This window comes from Bidens hawaiensis, unplaced genomic scaffold (genome assembly GCF_021521415.1).
Source record: "Bidens hawaiensis isolate Kalapana, Puna unplaced genomic scaffold, B.hawaiensis_p1.1 tig00040012_1, whole genome shotgun sequence".
Lineage (NCBI taxonomy): Eukaryota > Viridiplantae > Streptophyta > Magnoliopsida > Asterales > Asteraceae > Bidens > Bidens hawaiensis.
Window position 1 is genome coordinate 1 of NW_027505639.1, and position 21,433 is coordinate 21,433.

At 35.1% G+C, this 21,433-nt stretch overlaps 4 protein-coding genes and 1 pseudogene across 5 annotated transcripts; 3 read left to right on the forward strand and 2 right to left on the reverse strand.

Moving 5' to 3' along the window:
* Window positions 1-1,792: 1,792 nt before the first annotated feature.
* LOC143614439 (mitochondrial fission 1 protein A-like) lies at window positions 1,793-3,712 on the reverse strand. Its single transcript, XM_077087874.1, has 5 exons — window positions 3,585-3,712; window positions 2,463-2,601; window positions 2,260-2,381; window positions 2,081-2,144; window positions 1,793-1,994 (listed from the first exon to the last, which is right to left on the reverse strand). Exons 1-5 carry the CDS (start codon window positions 3,663-3,665, stop codon window positions 1,909-1,911), a joined length of 492 nt encoding a protein of 163 aa, XP_076943989.1. The 5' UTR covers window positions 3,666-3,712; the 3' UTR covers window positions 1,793-1,908.
* A 2,360-nt stretch (window positions 3,713-6,072) lies between these two features.
* Window positions 6,073-8,597, forward strand: LOC143614442 (uncharacterized). Of its 2 annotated transcripts, none has more exons than XM_077087879.1 (5): window positions 6,073-6,342; window positions 7,005-7,212; window positions 7,286-7,622; window positions 7,708-8,187; window positions 8,309-8,597. In XM_077087879.1, the coding sequence occupies exons 1-5, from the start codon at window positions 6,254-6,256 to the stop codon at window positions 8,413-8,415; spliced, it is 1,221 nt and encodes a 406-aa protein (XP_076943994.1). In that variant the 5' UTR covers window positions 6,073-6,253; the 3' UTR covers window positions 8,416-8,597. The 2 variants fall into 2 exon arrangements, with proteins under 2 accessions (XP_076943994.1, XP_076943993.1); XM_077087878.1 differs by having other exon boundaries at window positions 6,087-6,342; window positions 7,696-8,187; window positions 8,309-8,591.
* A 2,535-nt stretch (window positions 8,598-11,132) lies between these two features.
* On the forward strand, window positions 11,133-12,662 carry LOC143614441 (dolichyl-diphosphooligosaccharide--protein glycosyltransferase subunit 4B-like). Its single transcript, XM_077087876.1, has 2 exons — window positions 11,133-11,170; window positions 12,427-12,662. The coding sequence occupies exon 2, from the start codon at window positions 12,427-12,429 to the stop codon at window positions 12,538-12,540; it is 114 nt and encodes a 37-aa protein (XP_076943991.1). The 5' UTR covers window positions 11,133-11,170; the 3' UTR covers window positions 12,541-12,662.
* A 1,187-nt stretch (window positions 12,663-13,849) lies between these two features.
* Window positions 13,850-17,264, forward strand: LOC143614440 (uncharacterized). The gene is made up of 7 exons (XM_077087875.1): window positions 13,850-15,340; window positions 15,457-15,547; window positions 15,661-15,818; window positions 15,909-15,960; window positions 16,057-16,136; window positions 16,212-16,305; window positions 16,544-17,264. Exons 1-7 carry the CDS (start codon window positions 13,892-13,894, stop codon window positions 17,167-17,169), a joined length of 2,550 nt encoding a protein of 849 aa, XP_076943990.1. The 5' UTR covers window positions 13,850-13,891; the 3' UTR covers window positions 17,170-17,264.
* A 94-nt stretch (window positions 17,265-17,358) lies between these two features.
* Window positions 17,359-20,463, reverse strand: LOC143614443 (uncharacterized; annotated as a pseudogene).
* Window positions 20,464-21,433: the final 970 nt, after the last annotated feature.

A 21,433-nucleotide genomic window follows, 5' to 3' on the forward strand; every position in this document is an offset into this window, starting at 1 on the left:
TTTAGGGTTTTTGAGGTCCACCGCTACGTCGTATATGTATATATATAGTAGATATAGTGAAGGGGGGGGGGGAGATAGTAGTGGTAGTCGTGGAGAGAGTCTATTTCGTTGCCGGCACTTGGGGTGGTGGTGGAGGCCATGGAGAGGGCCGATGGAAAGGCATACGTGATAGAGTTGAGAGAAATTTGGTATTTAGGGTTTGATTGGATAAAGGATAGACAGTTTGAATAACAAATAAAGTGGGTGGGTAATGACCCATGTAGTATCCATATTTAAAAAATGGGTTAAATAATGAGAATGGATGAGAGTGTGACAAGTGACATATAGTAGTAGGTATTTATTAGAGTAGTAAGATATTCATATATTGTGTATTCGTATATTTTATTTCATGTATGTGTAATCGTGTTTATAATTAAATAACATGTATTAACTTTCTCTCTTGTTTTTATATAGAAATTGAGGAACCAATAGACTAAAAAAAATGAAAAGGAAATGAATTTTATATTATGGCTGATTTGTTTAATTTTAGTTATGGTATTATGTTTTGGTTGCGGTATTACGGTTTTGGTATTATAGATAATTGATTTTCGGTATCGTACCGTTACCGATACTTGGTTTAGTGGAGATTTAAAAAAAAGAACAAAGAGGTACCAAAGCGAGTACCGTACCCAAAGTACCTGTATCCGTACCTATACCCGTACCCGTGCCATATAATTCGGGTACGGGTATGGGTACCAAGATTTACTGATTTTAGGTACGGGAACTTTCGGGTACAGGTACGGGTATAGGTACGGGTACGGTCCCGATCTCATCCCTAGAGGCTTAGTCCAGTATACAGTGGGCTAGTTACAAGTCAAGTGGACCGGATCTTGGTCCAGTGGGCCAGATCGGATATGGGTTGTATTCGAGAAGCGAGACTCTTTATCTCATCATCATAAAGTTTTTATTTTAAATTATTATTCAAACTACTCAGATAAGGGATTCAATACGTTCTTTATAACCTTTCACCTTTAATAAAAAACAAAAAAAGTCCCCGATTTTATATGAAAACGAAAAACGTATTTAAACCTTGAAGTTAACATTTATCTTACATTTTGCGTATCCTTTCATTAACAATTAAGCCTAGGTTGTGTATTGTAAAATAACTAGCAATAGCTTGTTATCACGCTACGTCACTGACACGTAGGCTGTAGACCAATAACAACTAATCACCTGTTAATTTAAGCGTTGTTGGTTAATTTGGTTTAATTATTTTTTACAATAAAAAAGAAAAAACAAAGATTAGTAGTTTGAAGTGTACCCCATCCACCAATAGAGGATAGTGCCACCATTGCAGGGACGCTAGGGGGGGAAAATGGTTTGGCATCAGAATTATAAAAGGAGTTGTGGTTTGGCACTTTTTGATGGGTGAGGTGGTCGGACAGCGCCTCCCGAGGCCACCACGAACGGCTTTATCAACAAAAGTCCATAATCCTGATTGAACCCAAATCATTTCTCATACCCCAATCCTTACTCAAATTTCACACTTATTACTTTATTTGAAACATACTGCATAAGAATTGCACATTTGCCCTTTGTCCCTTTCCAAGGAGTTGAGTTTCATATGAATTTACTACCACTTCAAAATTCAAGTCTACCGATACGTTTTTGCACATATAAAATTCAATCACAGAAACAGAGGACTCAAAGCCTAAAACGGTACAATTGCAAATTGAGCGCATTAATAACCGATGTATTATGTACTGCATTATTAAAAAACAAGGTAAATACTTTCTACCAAGCAACAAAACACTAGTCAAAACTAAAGAGGCTGCATAACTCAGTTACCAGTAAACTACAAAAGATGAAACCACATTAATCCTTAAAAAAGTTGAGTGATGTAATTATTAATGTATTGATAAAAGTTAACTAGTTCCTCCTGATCAACGCTGCAGCAATCCCACCAGCTATAAGTCCAACAGCAGTAGCAGTAATACCAATTCCAATCACACCATCTGCATAATCATAATAATACTTTATTCAATGTTTACGACCAGACGTTGACCTAATGTCACAATAAAAAAACACATAGAAAACCAACCTTTAGTGATGCGATCTTCTATCGCCTTCTTAAGTGACAAAGCTTGCCTCCAATCAGGTGCAATCTAGATTATATGAATTTAAAATGTAAATACTAAATCTTCTTTATTAGTTAGATCTAAAGCTGAAAACAATAATAATTTGTTCCCTCAATAATAAAGAAACAGAAGTAAAGTAAACCTCTAAAGCTTGTTCAAGGAGCATCCTACTCTTCGCAAAGTCACCACTTCGGTAATATCCAACCGCCAATAGATAGATTTTCTCTCTCTTTTGCAACGGGCTGTTGGTGTTGACTAGTGAAGCTGCAGACACAAGTTAAATAGATTCATTATTTCAAATGACATATGCTGATACATTAATTTACAATATTAGTTTATTATTACCTTCAAGCATAGCTATTCCACGTTGCACATCTTCCGGTTGCCTAGAGTGAACCAAAGCCCACGACAACCGCATGATGCCTTCACTCATCGACTCATCAGATGCATCATTTGCAGCCTCAGCAACTTCTTTCTCACAGCCCTATTCAATATCATCAAGGATCATTTAAACCAAAATTACAAATAACTATTATATTGAAATGTTTTTAGTTCTATTAAAACCTCAAATTTGATAATATAATGCTTAAGTTCACAAATTCAGAGATACAACTGATCTCAGAACAGAAATAAAATTAGGACAGCTGCAAATCTCAGTTGATTATGAGCCTATTTATTATTATTTGGTTCAGTTAAGCCTGTAAACAAACCGAACATGAACAAGGGCATGCTCGTGTTCGTTCATTTAACTTAAACAAACACGAACACTTAATTGAGCACATATGTGGTGTTCGTGTTAGTTTATTTAAAAAATGAGCATGTACGTTTTCGTTTATGTTTGTTTGTTTGTTTAAGTTCTAAACGAGCAGTTCATAAAACATAAATGAACATAACTTACCAAGATAAACAAACATAAATGAGCATATGCGAACAGATGTAAATGAACACAAACAAACATAAACGGACATAAATGAACACACTTAAATGAAAACAATGAACATATATAAAAGCATTAAGTTGATGACTCTTCAAGATATAAACGACCATAACTAAACGGACATAAATGAACATAAATAAACAAAGATAAATCAGCGTTTACAAATATAAATGAACGAACGACACATGTGTTCATGTGTTTTGTTTAATTAACCAAACACAAAAAATTTGATCATGTTCGTAAATAAACGAGCATAAGCGAACTTTCCACAAAACAGTTCACCGAAAGTTGGGTTCGTTTACAGGCCAGGCCTAAGTTCAGTAATTAGGCAAAACCTTATGGAAAAGCCAAAACCTTCAATTTATATAATGTAAACATACAAATCATTATTAACACATATATTCAAAACTGACTCAATTATAAAGCCAAATATATAGGTCGAGTGTTAATTAGAAGTTAAATAGCAGGTACGGTTGATCATGAATCGAATAATAACGGAACAGAAGTAAATCAATGGATTAGGGTTTTACCGCAATGATATCACGAGAGCACAATGGAAGCTGATCGCCGCCGGAGAAGAAGGAGTTAACCGACTCCAAAAACTTGTTCATCTTCCCACAATCCTTAATTGATGACTCACTGACGTAATGACCACCGAAACGTACAGAAGATTGAATAAATAGAAGTGTGTGGACATAGATATATTATATAACTTTTTTATTTCTTCTCAAACAAGTTTTTCTTTCATTAATTCTTGATAATAAAGAAATAAGTTTTTGATAAGTTCTTTTTTTTTAACAACCACCTAAGTAACGCTAGGTACTCCGTATACGGCCCCATTGGCTAAAGGTAGCCCGAGCCGGCCACTAGTCCGGACGGACGGAGCCCCTAGCGGTTCATCTATTGAGATATTCACCAGATAAAACCCGACCCCCACGTCCGCCAAATGGCATGACAACGAGGAGCCGGTAATAAAAAGAATAATATAATAAAATTAAGGGAATGCACATTTGAATAAGAGGAATAAAATTTAAATGACTTATTAATCTTTAATATTCCTAAAATGGACCAAGAGATTTGGGCTGAGGCGACATGATTTAAAAAAGATTTGAATCTCGTTTGTCTCCGTTCAAATTTAAAGTGAATCTCGTGTTTTCCGTCTAAATTTTAAATAATTTCATCCTTACAGTTCAAATTTTGAAAATTTTTTTTTTCCTTTTCTCAAACATTTTTTTCACTCTCTTTCAACCCATCTCTTCTTTTTTTTCTTCTTCTTCATCATCATCTTCTTTTTATTCATCATCTCCGGCGATTTCTAGTTTTTTACTTGTCCGGGGAGAAAGATTTCGATGAAAACGGAGTGGCTTCATCGTCAATTTCGTCATCTTCATCATTGTTATAGAAATCATAGTAATAATTATCGATCAATGACGAGAAATATTGGAACTTTACCGTTTTCCGTTGATGGGTTTTCAGTTTTCTTTTTATTGTCAGTGATGAAGAAGAAAAAGATGATGATGAAGAAGATTAGGAAGAAAAAAAAGAGAGAAGTTGAAGGGGATAGAAAAAGGTGTTAGAGAATATGACAAAAAAACTTTCTCAAAATTTGGACTCGGAAGACGTAATTATTTAAAATTTGAACTGGAAAAACAGGATTCACCTTAAATTTGGACGGAGCAGGCATGATTCAAATCTTTTGTATCCCATCGCTTCAGTCCAAATTTATTGATCAATTTTGAGAATATTGATGATTAATGAGTCATTTAAATTATCTCTTTCTTCAAATGGGCAATTTAGAAAATTTTCCCATAAATTAATGGGAGAGAAAGATTAGATATTTCAAAAATACGAGAAAAGAAAAAGGTATTTCATGAAATACATTGTACCCTATAGATAGTCAGAGGTCTAAAATGTTAAAATAGTTTGAGTTGTTTTTGAAAAAAGACTGAGTTTCCTACTTTTTTGGTATTTTTGGATAAAAGCTGGTATAGTATTTGGTTTATATTTTCACTTATTTTATTTATAATTTTTAGTATGGTATGGGTTTGATGTCTAGACATGTCTAACTTGCACCTTGTTTGAGCATCCTTGTGTTGAGGGCATCAACCAACTATTCAAATGACATTATGGGGTGGGGTGATGACTCGTGATTCCTCATATAATTTCACTTATTGCTATGCAAAAATGCCATTGGAAATTGTTTCAGATGGAATGGTTAATAAGAAGTTGTTTCGGAAATGATCGTAAGCGAGAATATACTGTGAGTCGTTAACTAGTATAAATAGTAAATGAGCATAATTGGTAAGCGAGGAACTGCAGTTAGTACTTAGTAGCAATTGTGATCAACATTAACTTGGGCTATCGAAAGTTAGTTTGCACTAACAAAAACTTGGGTGATCAATAACATGTGCATCATTACCAAATTTGGTGCTTAACAGCAACTAACTCAACTGTTGCGTAAGGAGTTGTTGTTGCTAACAAAGTTACTATTCACGGTAACTGAATAACCAGCAATAGTTATAATCATCAACTAACAGACTTTTTCATATGAAGTCATGATGTTTCAACTTAAACATTATGAATTTATGATACTTCACTACCAATAAAATGAAATTATTTTGAACTTGGTTTCTCATTGGTGATACATTCTCTTGTTAAATTTTATGAATTTTCAATCACATTTTTTTACCAATTATTTTAATCTAAAAGTGACTTTCTTCTCGTCTTCATTCATTCTTTCTGAAAATTGTGAAAAATAGATTTGTGTCTTATCATTTTTCTATATTTTTTATATTACTAAATACTAATGCTACGTGTAGTGGATGAGCCACAAAATGGTGGATTTTTAACACGTGGCCAAGAAGGGTGATATGTAGTACACAAATCGCCCCACCCTTCAATACTTAATCGCCACGTCAGCATGTCCATCACACAACCGGCGACAAATATATATCGCCCCCCCCCCCCCACTTATCGCCTGTGAGGACGGTGTTCTCGCTCAAATTCGGCCCATTTTACCGCCCAATGAAGATGGCCTACCTACCTTGCAGTTGCCAAATGGGCCTGATTAAATTCCATCATGGTATGTAGTAGTACTATGCACCTAAAAAAGAAAAAGTTGGTCTGAATCAATTATTAATAACCATACCTTTCTTTCTCACTATTCCACTCACAGCTACTTCCGATTACACCTTCATCAATGGCAGGTAACACCGATGCCTTCGAGCTGGAACTTGAAGCAATGAGATTAGCCGATTACTCATGGCACCCTTGCCAAGTCGATCTGAGGTCTCTCAATTTCTCTATATCATTACAATCCAATGTCCTTAGGGTTTGTACATTAATTAAGTTTAATCATCTGAAATTAGGAGTCTAATTAAATACATATATAATTAAGTTATTGAGTTTTGATGTCTCATTGTGGTGGCTTATTTGATCCTATATCTATTTTAGTCTTCAGTAGTTAAGCATAAATCACAAGTCACTAAATACTAATTCAATTGGAAGTTGTTGAATTAAAGCCAGATAAATATTGTTAGCACTCTGCAACAGTTAGAACGCGGAAGTTTGTATACCCATAATTTAGATAGATAAGATAGTAAGATACAATACCTTTACTCAATATGTTATGTGTGACAAACAACACTAAACATCTTTAGTTTACCATATTTAGAAGCATATCTATCTCCATTAGAAACAGATCATTCTTATCACTCTCGTTCGTTGCTTGAAGTGGCGTATTTTATTGGTTAAATCTTGACAGCTGTATGATTTTAATCCGAATAAAAGATCAATTTAGTATTGCTGGTTGTAATGAAGAGATTATCTTAAATTTGTATTAATGCTAAAGACGTGTTTTGAAGCAAATAGTAAAACATAATATTAAATAATGATTATGTGCAATCAAGATAATAAACAAATAATAATGATGTGACATCTCTTATTTTCAGTCCAAATGGCGCTGGTCTTGTTATAAAATATGATAATAACGATTCTGAGGACATACTGGAAACTGAAAAGGAAGCAATGGTTCGAATTCGTGCTCGTTCACTTCCTCTTCAAGATAATGAGTGCACTCACGTTAAACCAGGTGATCATGTTGTTGTTAGTCAAGACTCACAGTCTGAAAATGGCTTCTTTGATGCGGAGGTAGAAAAGGTATATGTTCTAAATTATTGATAATTTGCTATCATTGGTTATCCATAATCTAATTATCTACAAAATTTAACAGGTGATAAGGGTACGGCATTCAAAAAGGGCAATTTGTAGATGCAGTTTCATGATTAAATGGCTTCAACAAGATCTGAATGGCGAAAGTTTAAAAGTTCCTTCAAGTTCAGTAATGAGATTATCAGACAAAAGCATAACTAATCATCCAACAATTTCAGCATTCGTAGATGCAGTGGAGTTAAATAACTCAACTTTTTCATGTTTGTCCCCACCGCTTAATGTTGTCAATGATTTTGATATGGATCTACATGTTATGTTGGAGAAACAAATAGAAGGAATCAAGAACTCGGTCAATGGTTGCAAGAAAAGAATTAGAGATGAAATTCTAGGATTAGAAGGTAACTCCATAACCGGCAATGTGATTAATCTTGATCTGTTTATTATATACTGTTATGAGGTTTCTTAATGCAGTTAAAGAAACAGATATATCTATGTCAAATGTAAAAGAATCAGAAGTTCAAGCTACAGACAACCGGTCCCCTCTCAACCCGCTAGCTGCTCGTGCAGCTCTTGCTTCTTTGATGTCCACCGGTGCTAACGACATCTCCAAAATGACGGAAACACCCTTGGGAATTGAAGTTACTCCAAAACATGGTAGAAGTTTGAAGAAGTCTCTTTTATCTGAAAGTAAATCATCAGACAAAGATATTAGTACAAATGGTGGGCAACAAGATAAGATGAACCCCAAAAGTGAAACGAGGTCGACTCGTTCAAAGATTCAGAAATCGAAGGGCATTTCTGTCGACGATGATAATGAAAGTAGCAAGAAACCGAGCCCTGTGACTAACAGGAGGTTTACCCGTTCAGAACAAAACCATGAGGCTGCAAATATTAAAACAGAAGTTGCAAACGACTCCTGTGTTGATGAACTTCCAACTCAGCAAAACAACAAAATTTCAGGAGGTATGTTGATTTTTGTATTTATAATTATTTTATCTCACGTTGTCGTTTCCAAAACACAATGTGTATATAGAAAGTTACGATAACTTTTAATTTTAAAAATTTATATTATTATGGATGGCAGGGAATGTGACAAGCAATGGTGGAAGGAGTTATGGTTCTAAGAAGAAATCCCTTAATTTGGACAAGCAGAAAGTTAGATCTTCACCAAGGTTTACCTCTAAGAGTTGATCACAAAACAAAGGCATAGATTTGTGATTGTGTGTTTAATCAGGTATGTATGGAATTTTACTCATGTAAAAGAGGCTAAACCAGGAATGGTAAATTGGTAATAATAGAGTGTAATTGATAAAAGACTAATTATGGCATCTTGGTGAACATATCTAAGATCTTGTGTATCTAATGCATTGCTTCTTTCAATTCTTTGCTTTGCTTAATCTTCTTTTTGTATTCCAATTTCCAAGCATGTGGTTGTGAAACAACTTTATTTTGGTCTTTACAAATTATTGAGGGTATTGATTTAGGCGTTATGGTTTACTTTTGACAATACTAAAAGCTGGTTTAGTCGTTTGAGTTACACAAAAATCTTATTGCTAAATTATAACAATTCTTGACATAGACAACTTGCATTATGAAAACTGATACCGTAAGGAATATTAACTTTTTAATAAAGTAACCCGCCACTAGGGGTGTAAACGAGTCTAGCCGAGCCTAAGCTTCACTATGCTCGAGCTCGACAAGTTTTGACTTATGAGAGATCTAGCTCGGCTCGCCATTAGCTCTTTTTCTAAAGCTCGAGTTAGTCTCGTAAATTGTTTTTTCAAGCTCGGGCTTGGCTTTGTTTGTTATTTATTAGTTATTTTTTATACATTTTAATTCTTTTTATATATCACGAGAAAAAACTTAAACGAGCCTAAGTTCGTCTCGAGCTGGTGTAACCTTAAATGAGTTAAAGCTCGAAAAGTGTTGCCTTTTCCCTTTGCCGAACCAATTGTGGCGGTATCTACTGATTTACCAAAGGCGTCATGTTCACCCTACAACCATATGTAGTGGCCGTTAGAGCAGCTCCAAGTCATCAACCCGCCGGGAAGGGGGGGGGGTCCATTAAACCATTATACACCTTTGACGGTTTAGCAGTGAGTGAGTTCTCCTACGTGGCAAACTGGCAGTGACGTGACCTACTTTTTGTTAGTGAATGCCCCTCCAATTCTCATGGGAGTAATGGTGGCACTGGCTGATACTTGTGATGGGTTGGTTGTCATGGTGACATGTTGGTTGACGTTGATGGTTCGTGGTAGGTGTTTTAAGGATAAAAAATTTGTCATTGCTAACAAAGATGGTGAATAAAAAAGCTTAATAAATGAACCTTAAAATGATAAATAATTTATATGTTGAATAGAAAGGGTATAAGTTTAACAACTTAATTAAAATATGTAGTAAATGAATTTTTTTTGTTTTTATTTCTTTAAAATGTTTTTCATAGAAAACTTGAATTTCTACAACTTTATCACAAAGAATGACATAAACGAATAAGCTTTTACATGTCTCTTTTAGTCTTTGTTAAATGATGGTGGAGAGTTAAATGTAAGGTAAATGGTATTTGGTCTAGGAGTATTAAAACTTTACACAACATTAACCTTATCGATGGTAAACCAATTGCCAAAGATGGTTTACCTGGTGTGTGACTTTCTAGAATCGAAAAGGACTTCGGACTTCGATGATTTGGATGTACGCTTTCTTCTTTATTTGAAAGGAGAATCAGAGTGAGAAATAATATGTATTTTTTTAAAAATAGGTGGTGTGAAAACATGATTTGTAAAGATATATAAATAAATATTCTTGTATTTACGTAAATGTATCATTTAAAAAAAATTGTTTCAATAGACATAGAATTAGAATAGGAAGAACTTGAATTTTAATGAGCAATTTTTGTTTGTTTGTTTGGAGAAGAGACCAGAGGAGAGGAAGGGATTCGGTTGTGTTATGGGCTAAAATCATTATAACAATTCATAGATTTGCTCGATAATTGAGATGAAGGGGAAATTCTTATGATATATTTTCGGTTTACTTGATGAGAATACTCATGATTAAATCAAGTATTGAGCGCCTTTTATATTAATTAATTGAATTTCATTGAATACTAATTGTTTTTATATGGAGGAAACCTATAAATAAAATTTCGAAAATCTTTTATGTAGAGGAATTACGGTTTCTTCATCTTTGTGTCCTTGTAGTGGCTAAGCTGAAAGAAGATATCACTCATACCTTTTTTGGGTGTACATTCACAAAGGGCATTTGGAATTGGCTATGAAATTAGAGTAGTTCATTTCGCTCACTATCTTTAAATCAATCACATGAACTTTGAATTTTACTTTAAATAAATGATTGCTTGTGGTCTAAATCTAAAATTAGACTAAAGGACAACTACATCAATCTAACCAATTCAAATTACATTTTTCTCCTACAACGGATCCATGTAAACATGAAAACCTTGATATTGCTCGCCACATTTAACGAGGAACAAGTGTATGATCTAAATATAAGCGCACTTATCGCTTTCAATATAGAAGAATGTCCTTGTCAACTTTGTTATTATTGAAAGAGAAGGATAAATGTCAGGTGGAGCCTAGCTTCAGTTTGTCACAAACTTTATCTTTAAATTATAGATAAAAAACAACCATACATCGACAAGTTATATACAATTTCATCTGCTTGTTTCCAGCTAGATCCAGACGGTGCCACATCAGCACCGTTGTAGATACTCTTAAGACCACGAACACGATCATGCTCTTTTTATTTAGTTAGATTAAAAACACATCTAAAATGTGTGACTAATTTGGGTTTTGTAATTACTAATTAGTAGAAAAATTAAAGTCAAAGTCAAACTTACTTTTCCTTGGAAGCATAGTATATAAAGTGTTTTTGGTGCTTTCTACAACCCTCTGTGCAGTGCAGAAGCCGGATTTGTCTCTCAAAGATAGCAAATGTCAGGTTTTTTCTTATTATTCTTATTATTAAGTTGGGATTTCTAATCATCCTGCCGATTAAAATAGATTGCCCGTCTTCTTTTTTTCTTTTTTTTTTTTTTTTAATTCATTTAATCGCATTTGAATGCGTGAGTTTTATTTTAAAATGGTTAAGCATTAAGATCGGATAGCATGTTAGATCTGATTAATTAAGATAACATCATAACTTGGGATGGGTTTAGGGTTTTAGGCTCTTGTTCGATTAAATTAGGGCTTCTAATACTCGTTATCTTCCTATTGGATTTAGTCACATCATTCGAGCCGATTGGGGATCAATTTAGGGTTTTGGGGACAAATGCCATAAATTTGGGTTTCAGATAAGTAGATATAGGGAGCTTTTTATGAAATTGTGAATTATATAACAAACGAAGCCTTGTTCATGTTCATTCGTTTAGTATTTAACTTGTTCACGAATGGTTCATGAACGCTAACCGCACAGAAAATCTTGTTCGTGTTCGTTCGTTAAGGAATGGAACTTGTTCATGAATAGTTCGTGAATACAAACAAAGATGTACTATTTAAGAAACAAAAAAGAAGCAACATTATTAATCCAAAACATTATTAGACATAATCACTTTAATTAAATATAAAGTTAAGCACTTGAGATAATATTAATCATTAACATAATCATCCCCCAATCGGTGGTTTTTTCTCGATAATGTCAACAAAGCACAAGCTAAATTTGTTGTTACGTAAAGAAAGACTTTATAAAACAAATCATTAACGAAACAAACTGAATGTAAACAATAAAATTATATAAAATTAAACAAATAATAAACAATATAAAACAAACCTTTAACTAACGAACATAAACAAACATAAATGAACACATTACTGAACGTTCACGGACACAAATGAACACACACAACCTCTGTGCATGTTCGTCCATTTAGCTAAACGAACAGAATATTTTGTTCGTGTTCGTTAATTTGTTAAACAAATGAACATAAACAAACTTCCTCTCAAAAGGTTTACGAACTGTTCGCTGAACGTTCGGTTCGTTTACAGCACTAGTCATAGTAATTCTCAATTACATATGAAGTTATGAAAAGAGCCCAAATTTAAAGCATATTTGCCTTAATATGCATACATTCCTTTTCATGTAAATTCTTTAGACTTGGTATAATTTTTATAAAGGCTGTGATCAGCTGGATCAATCATTGTGGAATGACTGTAATGTCCTCTGATATGTGTTCTTGGTCTATGTTTTAAACAGATGTTTAATGATCAGGATCTGGGATTCTTTGCCAATTCTTTGGGCATCGTTATACTGTTTCTAGTTATCGGTTATCATTTTGTGATGGCTGATGTCAAGTATGAAGCCAACTGATAGCTGTTTTATGGTGATTATGTTTTGATGTGTAATGCAATAATGCGATGAATAAGTTGCTTTCCCTCTAGATAGACCTTGAGAATCTGCTTGCTTTGAGTAAACACATGGATTGTATTGCATATGCTTTTTTTTAAACACATGTTTAGGTTTGATTACAAGGTGCCCGGTTAATGTGTTTCGGGTTGGCAGGTTAATGAATGTTGTCGAGTTGAGCCCTAACGCTGACCCGTATACTTATTCGTGTTTTGTTGGACCGGCTTAATATCGTGTCATGTATGGACCGACGATTACATGTTTGTTTGTGAATATGAGTATACCCAATGACTTAGAGCCTTCACATCCTGTTCTCCATCAGCGCCCATACAACTAAAACTCACATTTATCCTAAAGTTTGTTCATATTTTAAAAACCCTTCTACATTCCAAATTAATTCAATTAAATACTAATGTTTAAATTGGTGTTTATTATATTCTCTTTTTTGGCATTGACTTTCTGGTCTAATGGTATAAGGGTGATGGTTAAGGTCTAGGGCGTCAAAATTAGTATGGACGGTTGATATCCCGTTTCAGAAAGGCTCGCTTGGGCATTGTTGGTAGTTTCAAATGTTGTTAAGAAACAGAAGTATCTACTGTCATTTTTTTTACTCATCGTCGCTCACAGAAAATAAGAAGAATACGTATAGGAAATTAATATTGAGCTCTTAAATATGAGGAATGAGAAGTGATCATTAAACTTGATCACTCTATTGGGGATCAATCTTGTAATATGGTCCACAAGGACTATTTGTGCCATCTTTTTAAAATATAAAGGATATAATTAATCTTTACGTTATTGGTTTGACAGAGAATACGAAATCGTGGGTGTTTGGAATTGCTTTGTAAATATGATTCTTTTAGTAATACTTTTGGGTTAAAATATTTACTTCATGTATGCACATGACTAGATTTAATAGACAAAACTACAGTCATCTACCAACTGATGCTATTTGATTACAAACCTTTCAGTTTAAGAAAGTCAAGTGTACTTAACTATATACATAAATGAAGATTAAAGACTTAATAATCTAAACTTGACTATATACATAAATGAAGAAATCTGTAATTTACTTTTAACATTAATAAAAACTAATGTCAACCCATTTCCATACAACCAAAACTGTCCATGAAGATTAAAATTCACGTATAATACACTTTCTCATTATGAATCATCTAGTTGGTATTAATGTTCTTTTTTATTCTTGTATTATATAATAAAAAAAATCATTTTCTACTTTTAAAAGAATCATTCTAAGTGTTGAGCTTTGCATGTCTCAACGTGACATGTAGTAGTATTCAAGTCATCTCATGTCATGGAATCTCCACCTAGAAAACCAAACTCCCCAATTCAACACAATTTCACACCTGTTCTGTTTCTTTACGAATGCGCAAAAATGGAAAACCGGAGAACCATGACGATGAACTGGGAAGAATTAGGAGACCTTGATGACGACCATGGTGACATTTTCTTCGACGCTCAACGACTCTCTACTGCTACCCCACAAGATCTCACTTCATCATCATCCGATGAAGAATTCAACGATAGCCGCATGTCCTTCTCATCCATTGCGGATTTCTCTGACCTCTCCGAATTTCAAACCAGTGAATATGACATATGGATGGCGGCGCCAGTATCTATTGCTGACAGGCGACGCCGCCTTCACCAGGATATGGGCTTGAGGAGCAGAAAAAATATGTCAGTGTTTCGTATCTCCAACGGCACTCCTGATAAGCCGGCAGAGAAAGACTTGAAACAAGATGATAAGCTGCAATGCGAGCCTGTTTCTTTAGGCTCGCATGCATTACTGTCGCGTTCAAAATCTGATGAAAGTATAAATACATCTTCTATTGATACGAAATTGAGGAAAGAAGAAATGATCGGTTCCATATCGAAACAACGCCTGACCCGGACATTTTCTGGCTTCACGACACAGTTCGTGAGTTCATCGTCTCCGAACATTTGTCAACAAAGAACGATTGTTGTATCTAAAGACAATACCAGCAAGAATGACAAAGACGATGACACGAAGTCAATGAGTCTAAATGAATCCATCCTCTTGATAAAGAACTTGGATAATGGGAAGGAATTCATGGTTAAAGAGTGTAACAATGAGGGGGGTTGGAATAAACTGAGTGATGTTAAAACCGGTGAGCAAATTTCAATGGAGGAATTCGAGAAAAACTTAGGACACTCGCAGATGGTAAAAGAGTTAATGAGGAAGGCGGTTAGCGATGGTGAAACTGTTTCCAGTGATCCGAAACTGACTCCGGGAGACTCCTCCTTCTACAAAAGCTTCAGAAAAAGCAAGAAAAAAGGGGCTGCATTGTTCAAGAATATTAAAATAGGATCAATAGGCGGATCAAAATCATCTTCTCAATGGGTGAAAGCTCGAGTTCATGGAAAGCCGTACAAGGAGTTTACTGCATTGCATATGAGTCAGGAGATTCAGGGCCACGGCGGATCAATATGGGCGTTGAAGTTTTCATTCGACGGACAATATCTGGCGTCTGCTGGTGAGGATAAGGTGATTAATGTATGGGAAGTGCAAGAATTTGATGTAATGGCGACACGGAGCGGAAATGATTTGAGTTCAGAGGGTAGACCACCATTGCCGGATGAGAAGAAGAAAGGGAAGAAAAAGAAAGGGTTTCCAAATTATGTTCATGTGCCAGAGACTGTTTTCGGGTTGTCGGAAACACCATTCTGCACGTTGTCCGGTCATGTGGATGATGTCCTGGACCTATCATGGTCAAGATCTCGGGTTAGTTTAAATTTATGAAGTTTTAGTTTATTTTTTCTTTTCTTTTTTATATTTTCATGTTTTGGTCACAAATGGTGGTGTACAATAATGAAGGAATATTGTTTTGTTTATTGCAGCTCTTGCTTTCATCTTCAATGGACAAAACAGTAAGGCTATGGGATATTCAAACCAAGAACTGTTTGAAGATATTTTCTCATACAGATTACGGTATGCACATTCATATAACATAACTGGCTGAATATGTTTTGTTTTTTTGTTTGGTTAATGTAATAATGTCAAAGGACAGTTTTTTATAAACATGTAACTAATATGTGTGACAGTGACTTGTGTGCAGTTTAATCCAGGAGACGAGGACTACTTTATAAGTGGTTCATTGGATGCTAAGGTTAGAATATGGAATATACCAGACCGATATGTTGTGGACTGGATCGATCTTCATGAGATGGTCACTGCTGTTGGCTATTCTAGAGACGGCAAGGTAATATATTCTTTCAATGACCTCAACTAGTTGTCTCTGATTTTAGATTGAAAGTTAATCACTTAATGATTGATGTTTGCACAAATGAAGGTTTCGGTTGTTGGTTCCAATAAAGGGATTTGTCGGTTTTACAACACTGCTGGTACAAACTAGTTCTATAACTGTTAACTGTATCTGATATTCACTGTCTAGTTAATTATCGCATACACGCCTCTTGATCAGTTTATTTTTATCCTAGATTGCAAGCTTGAGTTCAAGGAACAAGTTGAATTGAAAACTAAGAAAAAGCCGCAGCCCAAAAAGATAACCGGTTTTCAGGTACATATATGACTTGTACAGGCCTTTACCTTATTAGTTTTTTGTGTTAAGCTAACAATTCGTTTCAACTTGCAGTTTTCTACATTGAATCCATCTGAGTTACTCGTGACATCAGCGGATTCACGTGTCAGAATCTTAGATGGAACAAAAACTGTCCAGAAATTCAAAGGTATGCATAATTTGACTTTCTTCAGGTCAAATGGGATAAGTTTCAAAATCAAAATTGACATGATATTTTTTTAGTTTCTGGAAGAATATAATGTGGTAATTGAGATCAAGAATGAGAATAAACATCTAGAAGTGAAACAAATTATGGAATGAAAATCATATGAACATTGATTTAGAAAAATATTAAAATGACTTTGACTTCAAAATTCAACTTGCACTACTGACTATTGTAATGGCAGGTTATAAGAACAATAACAGCCAACTTTCAGCTGATTATGGTCCGGATGGCAAATACATAATCAGCGCTAGCGAAGATTCACAAGTATACATTTGGAGGCATGAAGAAACCAAAGGGAAACACAAATATCCGATAACTACATCTTACGAACACTTCCCTTGTAAAGAAGTTTCTGTCACCGCACCATGGCCCGGAAGCAACAAACTTGAACAACCACTAGTGGCAATGCATTCCAAGAGACACACAAAAAGGTCCACCACCACCCTGCCACCATCGGTCACCGGCTCTTCTCCTATACATGATGATATTGGCCACAGTAAGCCATCGTCAACAACGCTACCACCACTTCCTAAAAAGAGTAATCCCTCAGCGGACAGTGTTGAATACACAGACCACTATGCAAATGTTGACTCGAGTGTAGGGCCCTCTGAGTCGTTCAGCTCGGTTGTCAGTTCATCAGGTAGGTTTGATGAAATGACATCACCTTCTCCCGGGTGGGGTGGTAACCAAGGTCACAAGACCATCCAAGCAACGGCATGGGGGTTGGTTATTGTGACTGCAGGGTTGGGTGGCGAGATCAAGGTTTTCCAGAATGTTGGTCTGCCTTTTAAGGTTGGCCGTTTGTAGAGTAAATTGAAGAGTGTACGTTAGTTTCCTTTTGTAGTTTCTTATTGCATTAAAACATATATCAAACTTCTCAATCTAATGAAAACTAAAACACCAAAACTAGCTTTTCAACCACAAAATGGTGTTTAGTTTTTAGTATTTCTTGAGTATTAACAAACATTGTATCCAGCGCGTGCCGTACCAATATCATCATAGATAAGAAGCATACTTTTATTCTTATTAGAACATCAACTTAATAAGATATAAACCAACAATATAAAACAATCACATACTAGATTCTTGGGATGTCGAAATTTGATCTACGGATGCTTAACGAATTAAGATCTGTTTGCAATTGTTATTGATAAGAGCTCGTGAACAACAGTCTCCATATCCATTCGATCTGGTGGAGACTCAGAAGAGCATTTCATTCCAATTTTCACTAATGAAATCAAACTCCTTTCATTGGCATCCTCACTTAGAAGTACCGGATCCAGAATCTGAAGCACGGAGCCATCAGTCATGGCATTCGTAGCATAGGAGTGCAAAGTTAGACCTTCTTCTAACATTGGATCAACAGGTTTCTTCCCTGTCATCATCTCCAACAACAGGATTCCAAAGCTATATATGTCCCCACTGGTTGAGACTGCACTTCCAAATCCATATTCTGCAACTTATGTAGAGTTAATTGTATAGTATAACACAGTAAAATGGAATAGTGTTCATTAGCTTACCTGGAGGTGCATACCCAATGGTTCCTCTAAAAACACTTGAGCTATTGTTGTTTTCATTAGAAACTCCTTCAAGGGAAAGAATTTTGGCAAGCCCAAAATCTCCAACATGAGCAACCATATCAGTGTCCAATAAAATGTTGCTTGGCTTCAAATCACAATGGACAACTATGTTTCCACAATGACAATGTAGATACTCAATAGCACAAGCCACATCCTTGATAATGTTGATTCTTTGAGCAAAATCTAGCGTTTGGTGTGTTGAATGCAACCAGCTCTCCAAACTCCCATTTGGCATGAAATCGTAAACCAAAGCTTTGAAATCATTTCCTTGAAAATATATACTTGAACAAGAAGTTATAACCTTCACCAGGTTGCGATGGCGAATATTTCTCAAGGCATCACACTCGGCCACAAAACTCCTAAAACCTCCTCGGATATTAAGGTTCAAAACTTTGATTGCCACAGTGAAGCCATTTTCATTAAGAACTCCTTTGAAAACTGAAGCAAAGCTACCAGTACCAATCAAATTTTCTAAAGAGAACCCTTCGGTTGCTTTGAAGAGGCTTCTATATGAAATCTTCTCAAATGATCTGGTCGATGTTGTACCAAATGATTTATCTGTATTCCTTTTTATACAAAAGTATAACAAAAGAATTAACACAAGAGCCAAACCTACAACAGTGGAAGATAGTGAGATCGCTACAACAACACCAACATGAAGCTTTTTAGTACTTTTGGTTGTGCATTTCGGTAGGTGAAGTTTAGGTATGCCACCATAAAGTCTATGGTTCCCAATGATTGATATCATACTTGTGTTAGCGAAAACACCTTTAACCGACACCTCTCCCTCAAAGTTGTTATATGAAAGATCTAGATACTTCAAATCCATTTCTTGCAAAAATGTTGGAATGGGCCCAGAAAAGCTATTTCGGGACAAGATAACATATTCGAGGCCTCTCAAAGAGCTCAATGCATCTGACATCAACCCATGGAAAAAATTTCTGGAAAGATTTAGTGTTTGAAGGCTAATGCAATTGCTAAAACCACTTGGAAGTTCACTTGATAAACGGTTTCCCGATAAATCAAGATTTTCTAAGATCTTTAAGTTTCCAATCTCTTGTGGAAGCACTCCAGTCAAATTGTTTTGACTCAAATCTAGACCAATGGAAAGTGAAGACAACTGGAATATTTCTTTCGGTATACTCCCTCTTAGGTTATTACTAGACAGGTTTACATATAACAACTTTTCACAACCGCTTATAGTCGATGGTATAGTGCCTTCCAATTTATTTGTACTCAAATATAGTACATTTAGAAATGACATGTTTCCTATGGATTGTGGAATAACCCAGAGATCGCATTGAAGCCAAGAGACAATTTTTCCATGCTTCGAAGCTTTCCTATGCTTTCAGGAATTATGCCTGTGAAGCTATTTAATGCAAAATCAATTGAATTCATGCCATACAAATTGCCTATAGATGAAGGGATATTGCCTGATATATAATTCCCAAAAAGCCCTAAGTAATTCAGTTTAGATGAGAAGTTCCCAAGTGAATTTGGTAACACCCCTGTCAATTGGCTTTCGTAAAGTTCCAATTGCTCTAAATTGCTACAGTTGGACAAAGAATCAAAGAGATTCTTGCAATCAATAGGGTTCTTTTCATAGTTATTGTGACCAAGACTTAAAAACACAAGTTTTTGCAGTTTTCCGAAATCAATCTTTAACCCTCCCGTGAAATAATTATCAAAAACATCAAAATCTTTCAACTCTGAACAATTTGATATTGAGCGTGGAAGTAATCCAGTAAAGCGATTATCACCTATCACCAGTGTGTTGATATGCGGTTGGTTCAAACATAAGTTACGGGGGAGATTGCCATGAAGGTTGTTTTGTGGAATATTTACAAATTCTAACTTTGAAAGGTTGTAGGAAAACAATGGAAACACTCCAACGAGGCCATTTTCCGTGATGCCTAATTGTCTCAGTTTGTTCAACCGATTGAAGGAATCGGGAATGCTCCCTCCTAACGGATTTCCACCAAGATAGAGATTTTCAAGATTTGTGAGATTGCCGATGGATGGTGGAATCCCACCTATGAAGTTATTTTTTGTAAGACTAGCGTTCTTATCATGTGCAAGGAACTAAGAATAGTTGGAATTTTCCCAGACAACTTGTTTGCTTGTAAGCTAATTATCCTTAGTTTTGAGCAACTTGATATGTTAACTGGGATTTCTCCGGTAAGAAAATTTTTGTCAAGGGAAAGCTCTTGAAATCGTGCTAAACGATTATTTCATGAGGGATACTTCCATAAATCCGGTTGTCATCTAAGATGATGGACCGGAGGAAGCTGAGGTTTCCTAGAAAATGAGATAAAGAACCTGATAAGTTTTCGCCTTTTAGATTCAAGCTTGTGACTCTTTGGTGTCGTCTACCGCACGTCACTCCTCGCCACATGCAAAAAGGAAGTGAATCATTCCATGATTTGAAAACACCGTGAGGGTCGTCTTTCATCCTGGATTTGATTTTTAGTAGTGCAACATGATCCGTAGGCAGATGCAAACCAGATCCAGCAACATTCATTCGTGTAAGAACAAGAAGAAGCATGCATGTTTTTAAGAAGAATAAAGAGCACATACTTCCCGGTGTTCAAGATTTATATATTGAGCTTAAATTCAAGATTATGAATGTAAGAAAGGAAGCAATCTATTTATATCATATATAAAGTAACAATGGAAACCATGTTATATTTACAAAATTGCCCAATAATTCAAAGATTTCTGATTTTGATTTAATTCCATCAAGACTTTCGACTTTGCATTATTGTAACTCACATCGATCTATTAACTTTAGTGGGTTTTAAATGCTTGACAGCTTGAGAGGTCTAAAATGCCTGACTTTTTATCATTAAAGTTTTTACTTGACATTCTTATGATTAAATTTAACGAAAATTCTCAAACCGTCCATTTTTCGTTTTCCAGTGAGAGAAAATGTATTTTAGTTTAAAATTTTTCAATATTTTAAAAATAGCCTATATAATATGAACTGAGGTGACACATTAGATAAGATTCAATGAGATTTCTAAACTAATTGTATTTTGACACGCGTAAAAATTCCTAAAAATCCGGACAAATATTTGAAAATCTTGAGGGACCCGCCCATATTTTTTCACTAAATATTTATCTCAAAAGCAGTCTTCGCGGACGGTTCTTTTATGTTTCATAACTTATCCGTCCAAATTCCTTAAAAATTGTTCCTTTAAATTTCGTCTTTCAAAACGCATTTGAGACGAATTTGTACCAAAGAGACGATATTATGGTTTTGTTTTTATAAGTTGAAATCCCGTCCAAACCGACAAGATTTAATTTTAATCCGTCCACACCGACAAGATTTAAGTTTAATCCGTCCACACCGACATGTAATATAAATATTTTTGATGAATTAATTTTCCTTATTTTTCATGTTTATATATATTATCCTTCATCTTCTTTTTCCTTTCTCCATTCTACCATTGTTAAGGTGCTATCGGTTGTTCCATTGTTCCATGAAATTT